This window comes from Chiloscyllium punctatum, chromosome 1, assembly GCF_047496795.1.
Source record: "Chiloscyllium punctatum isolate Juve2018m chromosome 1, sChiPun1.3, whole genome shotgun sequence".
Lineage (NCBI taxonomy): Eukaryota > Metazoa > Chordata > Chondrichthyes > Orectolobiformes > Hemiscylliidae > Chiloscyllium > Chiloscyllium punctatum.
In genome coordinates this window covers 162,947,897-162,960,343 of record NC_092739.1, presented here as the reverse complement: position 1 = coordinate 162,960,343, position 12,447 = coordinate 162,947,897, and the positions used below count along the sequence as shown (strand labels likewise).

At 44.9% G+C, this 12,447-nt stretch overlaps 1 protein-coding gene across 2 annotated transcripts in view; it reads right to left on the bottom strand.

The window, feature by feature from the left end:
- Positions 1-12,447, bottom strand: part of LOC140481543 (exocyst complex component 6B) — a 664,346-nt gene that overhangs the window by 135,251 nt on the left and 516,648 nt on the right. For both annotated transcript variants that reach the window (XM_072577911.1, XM_072577921.1), the window contains exon 19: positions 1,225-1,366. In XM_072577911.1, the coding sequence (XP_072434012.1) occupies positions 1,225-1,366 (142 nt within the window). The remainder of the gene's footprint in view (positions 1-1,224; positions 1,367-12,447) is intronic.

Here is a 12,447-nt window from a genome sequence, read left to right as displayed (position 1 = left end):
GAATGGGACTAATTGGAATACTCAACCACACATCGAACACAACCATGGAAGGCCGAATGGCCTCTTTCTATGATTCCAAGATCTGATTCCAACACAATCCCTGGTCAGGTACTCTCACACAGGGACTTCCTTCAGAAGTAGCAAGTGAGCACACAACTGGCCTATACTACAAGAGTCTGCTCGAAAATAAGTCTGCATATCTAAATATAAAGAAAGAAAGAATTGTATATCTACAGCACCATTGATGTGGTCTGAATATCTCAAAGGGCTTCACAGCCAATGAAGTAACGTTGAAATGGCTACTACTGGAATGTAGGAAATGCAGTAACAAATTTGCACACAGCAACCTCCCACTACCAACATGGTGATAATGAAAGATTATTGGGTTTAAATGATTGTTGAGGAATAAATATTGGTCGCAGGGGTGAATTTATCAGGGCTTACCACCAATGGATCCTTTATCAAAAATCGCCAGGTTATAGTCCAACAGGTTTATCCGGACTATAACCTAGTGCTGTGTAATTTTTAACTTTGTCCGCCTCAGTCCAACAGCGGCACCTCCACATCCTGGAACCTTTATGTACACCTGAGGTGGCTAATTTGGTTTAATGTTTCATCTGAATGATGGCAACTTGGAAAGAGCAGCACAAACACACAGACTGAGCTCCTTGGGCCATTTAATTAGATCATGACTGATCTAATCTCAGATCTCAACATCACTTACCCCACTTGATTCCAAATGGTATCATGTATATCTTGGCAAAAACCAACAGTTCTGAAATTTTCAGCTAACGCCCAATTTCCCCCAATTTTTGGGCAGTTGAGGTTTACGTGAGGAAGCAGCCTCTGATATCAAGTGCTCTTGACTATTCCTGATTTTCTTCAGCTCACCCCTCATTCCACCACTATCACCCACCTGCTTCCCAGTGGCAGTCATGCTTTCACCTGCAGTGGACTGAAGCTTTGAAATATCCCCCCTTAATCTTTCTGCTTCTCTCTCATTTCCTGATTCCTTTTGTACTTAAAATCTATCTTTGACCAAACTTTTGGACAGCTATATCCAATTTTTGACTGATTACTTACCTGTGATGTGTCTTGGGACCTTCTTCCACGTTAAAGGCAAGATACAAATGCAAGATACCGTAGAAACAATTCAATAGTATATGCTTGAGAACAGGGGAAAATCTGCAATAAATGGAAGAAAATATCACTTTGATCACTTACGCTCACACTCTTCAATGTCCATGTTGAACTGTTTTAAGGCTCCCATGGTGATCTGCTTGACTTCAGTGTCCAGCAGCAACTGTAGCAGAGATGTAGAGAGGTGTTTGCAGGCAGACATGCAGGCTGTCTGAGCTACTTTGCCCTGAGAAATCAACCAAAAACTCCCGTCAGATATTAAATCATCAATTTTCCAAGATTAAATGAACAAATAGAAAGGCCGTTTCTTGAATGAATAATAACCTAATGGCTGTTTGACAGAAAGACAGGAACTAACCCAGCATTGGCAGGCTGATGTGTCTAGTGAGTAGGACAAAGCTGCATGCTTTTGTGCTTGCTTCTCATTTTCAGTCAACACTGTGGGCTAACTGCAATGCGAAGACAGTGTCAGTCTTTCACCTGCCCGCCTCTCCAACAACAAACCTCAGCTGCGCCTCCTCCTGGTGACACCTGGAAACAGAGCATCTTATAGGTCTAGGCTAGAACTTCGTAGATTGGCCACCAATCTATATGTAGGTCCACCCTGGTACCCATCAACCAAATTTCCATCTGTGGGTAAATGGCTTCACTGTGACATGGATACCTTGTGTAAGGGAGTAAACACTAACAAAGAATACTGGGCAGACCCCAAAGATGGACTAATGTCCAAGTATGTAATCTTTCTGGCTTGTATTCAACAGGTCAGGGAGATTCTGGTCTCTGGAACGCTGTCTCTATATGCTTTGGAAACTACCCATCAATAGATGCAAAACTTATCAGAAAAGGGCAAACTGCAAATGTAGGAGAAAGTGAGGACTGCAGATGCTGGAGATCAGAGCTTAAAAATGTGTTGCTGGAAAACCACAGCAGGTCAGGCAGCATCAAAGAAGCAGGAGAATCGACGTTTTGTGAAGAAGGCTTATGCCCGAAACTTCGATTCTCCTGCTTCTTGGATGCTGCCTGACCTGCTACGCTTTTCCAGCAACACATTTTTCAAACTGCAAATGTAGATCATTTTAATGCTTTGAATTTTATAAAGGTGTTACACAGGAACTTTGGAACATAGTCAAGTCTGAGCAGCCGAGGTCTTTCATCAACACGTTTTTCCAGGCTTGTGCCCCAGGGAGTTAACACAAGCGAGGCGTTATTAGATTGGATTATATTCCCTATAGAGTGGAAACAGACCCTTCGGCCCAACCAGTCCACACCTCTGAAGAGTAACCCACCCAACCTGCACATTTTTGGACTGTGGGAGGAAACCCACACAGACACGGGGAGAATGTGCAAACTCCACACAGACCTTCCAAGGCTTGAATCGAACCTGGGACCCTGGTGCTGTAAGGCAGCAGTGCTAACCACTGAGCCACCGTGTTATGAGTGATCAGCCCAATTCAAATGGCAAAGACCACCCCTGCGCTTCATACGTACCTATACTCCAAGGCTATGGGGCATTACAAAGTTAAAAGAGCAGTTAGATGAGGAGCATGATAGAATCCCCAAATTAGAACATCTAAAACTACTGAGAAATGTCAACATAAAGGTGGTCCTGAACCATGATGCACGGCCATCATGCCTCAGATATCATGGTTCAGGGAAGATAGATGAGAATGGGTGGAGGCTACTTGTGCTTCACTGCTACCATTGTGTAACTACATCTTCTTTCAGAACAAACCATGTCACAAGATGACAGGTCACCATGTCTCGACATCCAAAATCAGGACTTTGGTACCACCTGGATTCACCAGCAATGATCTTCTGAACAATATTCTCAATTCACGCACCTATCACAGCTCTGACGGTGATCCAGATCACTCTGGTTTGTTCTGAAGTGACGATACAATCTGTGAAGATTTTTCATTCAAAGTAAAAATACCATCTCCGAATACCATCCATTAGCGATATTTCCTACCCAAATAAAATCTGACAGTTCCATGACGAGACTGAACAAGTACACAGAGTGGAGAAGGGATGAAATAGAACCTATTTTGAGATTCCTCAGTCCATAGAAAGAAGTGGAAACATGCTGACTAGTTTGAGGTTAATGTCACAGAAATGGACCTGTCATTAAAACCAAGTACTTTGTTCTTATTAATTATAAAAGAGATCTGAGTGAGAAAACTTAACATACTACCTAAAGTAAGGACCAACAGAATACTTGGCAGTAGGCAATGATTATTGATTACAACACTGCCACAAGATGCAGATGTCCTTGGATACAGGTAAGGCTCGGGGCACGTGGGAAGCTCCTGGTAAAAAAGGCAACAGGCAAAGAAAATTACTAAAACAGGGCAAGAGAGATTATCACAAAGTGCAACGGACAAATGAAGAAATGGATGGAGTGCTATCTTGAACCATGTTCTAGGGAGAGCACTGTCACATACTCATTATTTGCCAATAGTAAAGGTCTGAGTGCTGATGCTACACTGCCTGATCTCATCGAGCATGGGGAAACCGACATTCCTGCAACAAGTCTCTGGTGGAAGTTGGGGCTGTGACTCCTGATATATATGATGTAAAGATTGTCCAAACATAAGGGTGACCGCAGTGATTACAAAGCTGTCAAGGCATCTGGTACTTGCTCATGTTGCCATTTTCAGATTACAGTTTTGGCTGAACACATTTACCCCAACCCCAATATGATTTCAGAACCGGAAGCTCTACAATTGATATGATCTTCTCTGTTCAGGAGATTATTTTTTATTTGCTCAATGTGATGCACGTTAGGCCAGCATTTTTTGCCCATCCCTAATTGCCCAGAGGGCAGTTAAGTGTCAACCACATTGCTGTGGGTCTGGAGTCACACGTTGGCCAGACCAGGTAAGGATGACAGATTTCCTTCCCTAAAGGATGTTAGTGAACCAGACAGGTTTTTCTGACAATCAACAAAGGTTTTGTGGTCATCATTAGACCCTTAATTTCAGATTCCTATTGAATTCACCATCTGCCAAGGTGGGATTTGAACCCAGGTTCCTAGAACGTTAGCTGAGTTTGTGGATTAATAGTTTATAATATCACCAGGCCATTGTCTGTCCAAGAAGATGCAGCAATTTAGAATACAGAACATAGAAAAGTACAACACAGTACAGGCCCTTCGGCCCTCTATTTGTGTGACCTTTTATCCTATTCTAAGATCATACTTTACATTTTACTATCATCCATGCATCTATCCAAGAGTCACTTAAATGTCCCTAATGTCTCTGACTCTACTACCACTGATGGCAGTGCATCCCACACAGTCACCACTCTCTGTGTAAAGAACCTACCTCTGACATCACACCACACCTTTCTCCAATCACCTTAAAATTATGCCATCTCGTGATAGCCATTTCCGCCCTGGGAAAAAGTCTTTGGCTATCCACTCTATCTATGCCTCTCAACATCTTGTGCACCTCTATCAAGTCACCTTTCATCCTTCTTCACTCCAACAAGAAAAGCCTGAGCTCCCTCAACCTTTCTTCATAAGACATTCCCTCCAGTCCAGGCAGTATCCTGGTAAATCTCCTCCGCACCCTCTCTAAAGCTTCCACATCCTTCCTATAATGAGGTGACCATTACTGAACACAATATTCCAAATGTGGTCGAACCAGGGCTTTGTACAGTCACAGCATAACCTCGCTGCTCTTACACTCAATCCCCCTGTTAATGAAAGCCAACATACCATACACCTTCTTAACAAACCTATCAACTTGGGTGGCAACTTTGAGGGATCTGTTCATGTGGACTCAAGATCCCTCTCTTCCTCCACACAGCCAGGAATCCTGCCTTTAACCCTGTAATCTATATTCAAATTTAACCTTCCAAAATGAATAAATTCATACTTTTCCAGGCTGAACTCCATCTGCCACTCCTTAGCCCAGCTCTGCATCCTGTCTATGTCTCATTGAAGCCTACAACAGCCCTCCACACTATCCACAAGTCTACCAACCTTCATGTCATCGGCAAACTTACTAACCCAATCTTACACTTTGTCATCCAAATCGTTTATAAAAATCACAAAGAGCAGAGGTCCCAGAACCGATCCCTGCAGAACACCACTGGTCACTGAGCTCCAGGTTGAATACTTTACATCTACTACCACCCTCTGCTTTCTGTCAGCCAAGCTTTCCCTGTATCCCATGCCTCCTTACTTTCTGAATGGGGAACCTTATCAAACGCCTTGATAATATGGATTATCAAAATCCATATACATTCATATACATTGAAGGTATATATGAGTTTATTAAGGCATTTGACCAAGCAAGCAGAGGAAGCCTGCTGAAAAAAAATTAACTGCACATAAAAGCTGTTCAATGTATCTCTGTAATAAAATAATAGATAAGGTCAGCTATGACAGGGCAACATCGGAACCCTTTGAGATCGTCAATAGGGTCAAACAGGATTGTGTTCCACTGTTGACACTCAATGGCATATTCTTCTCTTTGCTCTGTTATATGCCTTCAGGTCATCCACAGGAGCTCTTTACTTACATACCAGACTGACAGAGAGCTGTTCAGTCTTGCTCACTTGAGATCCAAGATAAAGGTGTGCCAAGTCCTCATCGAGAGTCGCCCTGCACTGATGATGCTGGTCTGACACTGAATACTGAGGAACAGCTGCTGCTGCAAATGGACACATTCCCTGAAACTTGTGAAGAGTTTGGCTTAGCCAGCAGGATTCAGAAGACAAATATCATGGTCCAAAAATGTTGCCATTGAGTCATCTATCAGCATTGATAATATCAATGACAGCTTCAAGTATCTAAAATCACCAGAAACATGTCTCTTGATGCTGTAATCAATATGCATTGCAAAAGCTGAACCCAATATGTTGAAGCTGAGTCGGAAAGTGTGGAACAACAGCAATGCTACAGAGAACACCAAGTTGAGAGTCGACCGGGCTTGCTTCCTCAGAGCATTTCTGTAAATTGGTGAGAACTGAGCAAGATGTGCTAGGAAGGTTGAACAGTTTCCATCTGTGCTGCAGGAAATATCCCCTTCTGACAGGAAAAGGTCATCCCAAGGGCCCTGGAGCTCCCCATTCCATCAGCATACGTCCATGGCGAAACGAATGAGGCCCCTGCAGGTGTGGTCACATACGTCAGATGGATGGTAGCCATATATCTAAAGACCTTCAAGAAGGTGAACTGGCCACTGTACTACAATACCCTGGGTGTCCTTATCTCTGTTACAAGGAGACCTGTAAGCAAAGATGTGAAGATGGTGGAATAACTAAAAAGTGCTAGAGAAGCTCAGCAAGACTGGCAGCATTTGTGGAGAGACAGAGTTAATATCCAGTTTCTTTTATAACATATTGACTCTGTTCCTTTCTTCACCGATGTTGGCAGGCCTGCTGAGTTTTCCCAAAGCTGTTTTTATTCCATATTGCTCTTATGGAGAAAGGGGACATTGACACTGGAAACTGGAGATAGTCAGTGAATGCTGTGATGTCTGGACATTCTGTAACTGTCTGGAAGGGCAATGGAAAAGGCGAGCAGGATCAAAAAAAAACTCAGCTAGCTGAAAAGCTCCCTGAGCAAAGAAGTCAGTGAATCATCACCTTCTCAGCCCACTGTCTCAGTTTACAGCAAGAATGGCAGAGTCCCCCAGCCAGAGTGGGGTTGTGCCACACTAGCCCCACTTAACACAGAATTCACCATCATGGCTCAAACCACAAATACAACCACCACTGAGCACCTTGTCATGAGTTAGGAACACCCAAAGTGCTACAATTATTAATTTGTAAGTGCAACTGAATGTTATTAAAGAGGGAATGAATGGACCTATTTTGAAAACAGCAAGAACCATAATCATTAAGTTAAAAATCACACAACACCAGGTTATAGTCTACAGGTTTATTTGGAAGTACTAGCTTTTGGAGCGCTGTTCCTTCATCACAACTAGCTGATGAAGTAGCAGATACATTGGAGCACCATCACCTGCAAGTTCCCCTCCAAGCCACATATCATCCTAACTTCAAAATATATTGCCATTTCTTCAATGTTGCTGGGTAAAAATCAGGAACTTCCTTCCTAATAGCACACCCCAAGGTCTATGGAAGTTCAAGAAGGTGGCTCAGCACTCGTTCTCAACTAGGGAAGGGACAAAACATGCTGACCTAGTCGGTGATGCTCAGGTGGCAGGATAGATTGAGACAGCATTAAATATAGCACTCAGTATCCTAGTGTAAAGACCATTTTCATTTTTTAGGAGGGTGTACTTAAAAATAGGAAAAGAATATCCATGTTAAAAGCAAGAGACAGTGGAAGAGCTGAAAATGTGTTGCTGGAAAAGCGCAGCAGGTCAAGCAGCATCCAAGGAACATGCTGCCTGACCTGCTGCGCTTTTCCAGCAACACATTTTCAGCTCCGATCTCCAGCATCTGCAGTCCTCACTTTCTCCTTGAAGACAGTGGAAGATGATGGCTCAGTATTCATTGCATGTTATATCTATAAGGTTCCCTTATTTAAGCAGTAAAGGAAAATACTAGACACATTAGCTCTGTACTTTTGTATCCAGGGACAGTTTTGCCAACAGACACATTTTTGATTGCGTTTTCAACCAAGATGAGTTGAGTGTGTTCAACAGTATTCAGCTGATGGCTTGGGGAAGAAAGTGTTGCATAGTCCGGCTGTGAGGGACTGAATGCTCTGGTATCTTCTGCCAGATGGCAGGAGGGAGAAGAGCTTGAGTGAGGGATGTGTGGGGTCTTCCACAATGCTCTTAGCCTTTTGGGTGCAGCGTGTAGTGTAAATGTCTGTAATGGAGGGAAGAGAGACCCCGATGATCTTCTCTGCTGGTCTCATTATCAAGGGGTCTTACGATCAAGACGGTGAAATTCAAACTTTCATATCTTCTGCCTGATGGAAGAGGGTGCAAGCAAGTATAAGGTGTGTAGGGGGTAGGGGGTGATGGTGGTCTTTGATTATGTTGGTTGCTTTCCCAAGGCAGTGGGATGTATATACATGGAGTCAACAGATGGAAGACTGGTTTGCATAATGGACTGGGCAGTGTTCACGACTCTGAGTGCTTTTGGGATGGTGGAGTCAGACAATATGGAAACAGAACCTTCTGCCCAACTCATCCATTTCGACCAGGGTTCCTAAACTGGACGAGTCCCATTTGCCTACGTTTGGTCCATATCCCTTTAAACTTTTCCTGTCCATGTACATGTCCAAATGTCTTTTAAATGCTGTAATTATATCTGGCTCTGGCAGCTCACTCTATACACGAATCACTCTCTGTGTGAAAAAGTTGCCCCTCCGATCCCTTTTAAAATCTTACCCCTCTCACCTTAAACCTAATCCCTCCAGATTTGGGTTCCCTACCCAGGGGAAAAAACATTGGTTATTCATTTTATCTATGCCCCTCAGGATTTTATAAACTTCTGTAAGGTCACCCTTCAGTCTCCTACGCTCCAAGGAAAATTGTCCTAGCCTATCTAGCTTCTCATAGAACATAGAACATTACAGCACAGTACAGGCCCTTCGACCCTCAATGTTGCGCCGACCTGTCATACCAAACTGAAGTCCATCTAACCTATACTATTCCATGTACGTCCAGATGCTTGTCCAATGACGACTTAAATGTACTTAAAGTTGGCGAATCTGCTACTCCTTATAACTCATACCCTCCAGCCTCGGTAACATCATTGTACATCTTTTCTGAACCCGTTCCAGTTTTATAGCTTTCTTCCTATAGAAGGGCGACCAGAATTGTACGCAGCACTCGAAACACCAATGTCTTGTACAGCCGTATCATGTCATCCCAACTCCCGTACTCAGTGCTCTGACCGATGAAGCTAAGTGTGCCAAACACCTTCTTCCCCATTCTGTCTCCCTGTGACATCACTTTCAAGGAACTACGTACCTACACCCCTTGGTCTTTCTGATCGATAACACTCCCCAGGCCCATACCATTAACTGTATAAGTCCTGCTCTGATTTGTCTTACCAAAATATAACACCTCGCATTTATGTAAATTAGATGCCATCTTCCATTCCTTGGCCCACTTGCCCAGTTGCTCAAGATCCCACTTTACTCTTATGTAACCTTCTTCATTGTCCACTATACCACCAATCTTGGCATAATCTGCAAACATATCAACCATGCCTCCTATATTCTCATCCAAATTGTTTATACAAATGACAAACAACAGCGGACCCAGCACTGACCCTTGCAGCATATTGCTTGTCAGAAGCCTCCAGTCTGAACAACTACCCTCTATCATCAGCCTTGGTCTCCTATGCTGAAGCCAATTTTGTATCCAATTGGCTAGTTCTCCCTACATCCCATGTTATCTAACCTTACTAATCAATCTGCTATGCAGACCCTTGTTGAAGGCCTTGCTAAAGTCTGTGTAGACAACATCTACAGCTCTGCCTTCGTCTATCTTCAATCAAGTTTGTGAGATACGATTTCCTATGCACAAAGCCATGCTGACTATTCCTATTCAGTCCTTGCCTTTCCAAATGCATGTAGATCCTGTCTCTCGGAATGACCTCTTAGCTATACTGTCGTCAAGCTCACTGGTCTGTAGTCCCCTGGCTTTTCCTTGCAGCCTTTCTTAAATAATGGCACAACATTAGCTATCCTTCAGTGTTCTAGCACATTACCCATAGCTGAGGATGATAAAAATATCTTGCTAGGGGGCCTGCAATTTTTTCCACTAGCCTCCCACAATATCCTGATCAGGTCCCAGGATTTATCTATCTTCATGCGTTTTAAGACCTCCAGCACGTCCTCTTCTGTAATTCGGTTGAGGAAACATTTGTCTAACAGAAGATCCCAATGATTACCAGTTCAGAGCTAGAAACATGCAAATCTCAAATAGTAATGCCAGTGATAACATCCCATTGCTTTAAGTGGGCTTGGAGAGCTACTAAAGGGAGATCACTTCTAGAGTGGATATGCATTACTGAAAATCCCAAACCCAATTATACAAGGTTCAATTCCACTGCTATTAACCATCAACCCTTTGTAGCTTTTTTTTTCTCAAAAGTAAAGTTTTAAAAGTACTCTGTTTTTCATCTTCCAACATCTGGAAATCCTCTATTCTGCGGCTTCCTAATTCCGACTACTATTAAATGGAATTTAGAGAAATAGAACCACAAGACATTTCTTCATTTGTGGCATTCTTAAGTGGACTCACCACAGCCTCCTGGCCTCAGACTTGAACTTTGTACTGTTCCATGTCAGCTCCTCCCTGTCCTCTCTTTACAGCTGCTTCAAGTCTCCCCTAATTTCTCCCAGGCCTGAGTAATCCAAAACTTCTCATGTCAGCATTTTGGTTGCCATACCAGATCTAGCCCGCTTTTTTATCCCCCTTGTTTTGGCCCCTCTTGGGCATGTTATTCCTATTTTGGTCTGTCTGTGCAAACTTGCATCTTTCCACTGATGTGCATTTCAGCTCTCCCATTCAATGCTCATTGTTAAACACCAGCTGTCCCTCTTTCTTGCTGTTATTCTGGGATTGAGTCCTCTCTATCAATTCCAAACCAAGCCCATCATAACATCTATCACCTCCGCCTCAACAGCAAATGCCTCAGCCACCTCTCAACAGTATTCCTGCCCAACTGCTCCATGTCTCACCGAGCATTGCTCCTCACCACTCTACTGACATATCAACCTGCACAGGCCTCAGCACTTTGTCCTGCAGAATGTCCCCTCATTCATGAACAGGAAACTTTCAATCCAAGACCTTAAGTGCAACATCATCTTAATGTCCACTTTATTCTCTTTCAATCCAAATTTCCTCTGTGCCATTTCCACGACAAACTCATCCCAAGTAACTTCTTCAGCAGCATTTGCTTAGTCCATATCTGATTTGCTCTGATTAATCCTTAAAGCTCATCGTGACCCGAGAATATTCACCACAACCTCACATCTTGGTAATGGCAACACTGCCACATTCTCACGTTCAAAGGATGAAAACTTCGGTGCACCGGTATGGAACTGCATTAGCTTGTTGCCAGATGCTGTTCAACTACAACAGTGCTTTCCATTGACTAAACGACCTGCAGCAGAGAGAGCGTCCTCCCAGTGTTCAGGGCGGGTGGCAGGAACAGAGAACGCGTCCTCCCAGTGTTCAGGGCCGGTGACAGGAACAGAGAGAGTGTCCTCCCAGTGTTCAGGGCCGGTGACAGGAGCAGAGAGAGTGTCCTCCCAGGGTTCAGGGCCTGTGACAGGAGCAGAGAGAGTGCCCTCCCAGTGTTCAGGGCCTGTGACAGGAGCAGAGAGAGTGCCCTCCCAGTGTTCAGGGCCGAAGGCAGGAGCAGAGAAACCATCCTCCTTGTGTTCAGGGCTGGTGTCAGGAGCAGAGTGCCCTCCCAGTGTTCAGGGCCTGTGACAGGATCAGAGAGAGCGTCCTCCCTGTGTTCAGGGTCGGTGACAGGAGCAGAGAGAGCGTCCTCCCTGTGTTCAGGGCCAGTAACAGGAGCAGAGACAATGACCTCCTCATGTTCAGGGCCAGTGACAGAAGCAGAGAGAGCATCCTCCCAGTGTTCAGGGCCAGTGTCAGGAGCAGAGAGAGCATCCTCCCAGTGTTCAGGGCCTGTGACAGGATCAGAGAGAGCATCCTCCCAGTGTTCAGGGCCAGTGTCAGGAGCAGAGAGAGCGTCCTCCCAATGTTCAGGGTCGGTGTCAGGAGGAGAGAGACCGTCCTCCCCGTGTTCAGGACCAGTAACAGGATCAGAGAGAGCGTCCTCCTCACGTTCAGAGCCAGTGACAGGAGCAGTGTGAGCATCCTCCCCATGTTCAGGGCCAGTGACAGGAGCAGAGAGAGCGTCCTTCCTGTGTTCAGGGTCGGTGGCAGAAGCAGAGAGAGCATCATCCCTGTGTTCAGGGCCTGTGACAGGATCAGAGAGAGCGTCCTCCCAGTGTTCAGGGCCAGTGACAGGAGCAGAGAGTGTGTCCTTCCTGTGTTCAGGGCCGGTGACAGGAGCAGAGAGAGCGTCCTCCCCATGTTCAGGGCCAGTGACAGGAGCAGAGAGAGCGTCCTCCCCGTGTTCAGGGCCAGTGACAGGAGCAGAGAGAGCGTCCTCCCTGTGTTCAGGGCCGGTGACAGGAGCAGAGAGAGCGTCCTCCCCATGTTCAGGGCCAGTGACAGGAGCAGAGAGAGCGTCCTTCCTGTGTTTATGCCAGTGACAGGAGCAGAGAGAGCGTCTTTCCTGTGTTCAGGGCCAGTGGCAGAAGCAGAGAGAGCGTCCTTCCTGTGTTTAGGGCCAGTGACAGGAGCAGAGAGAGCGTCTTTCCTGTGTTCAGGGCCAGTGACA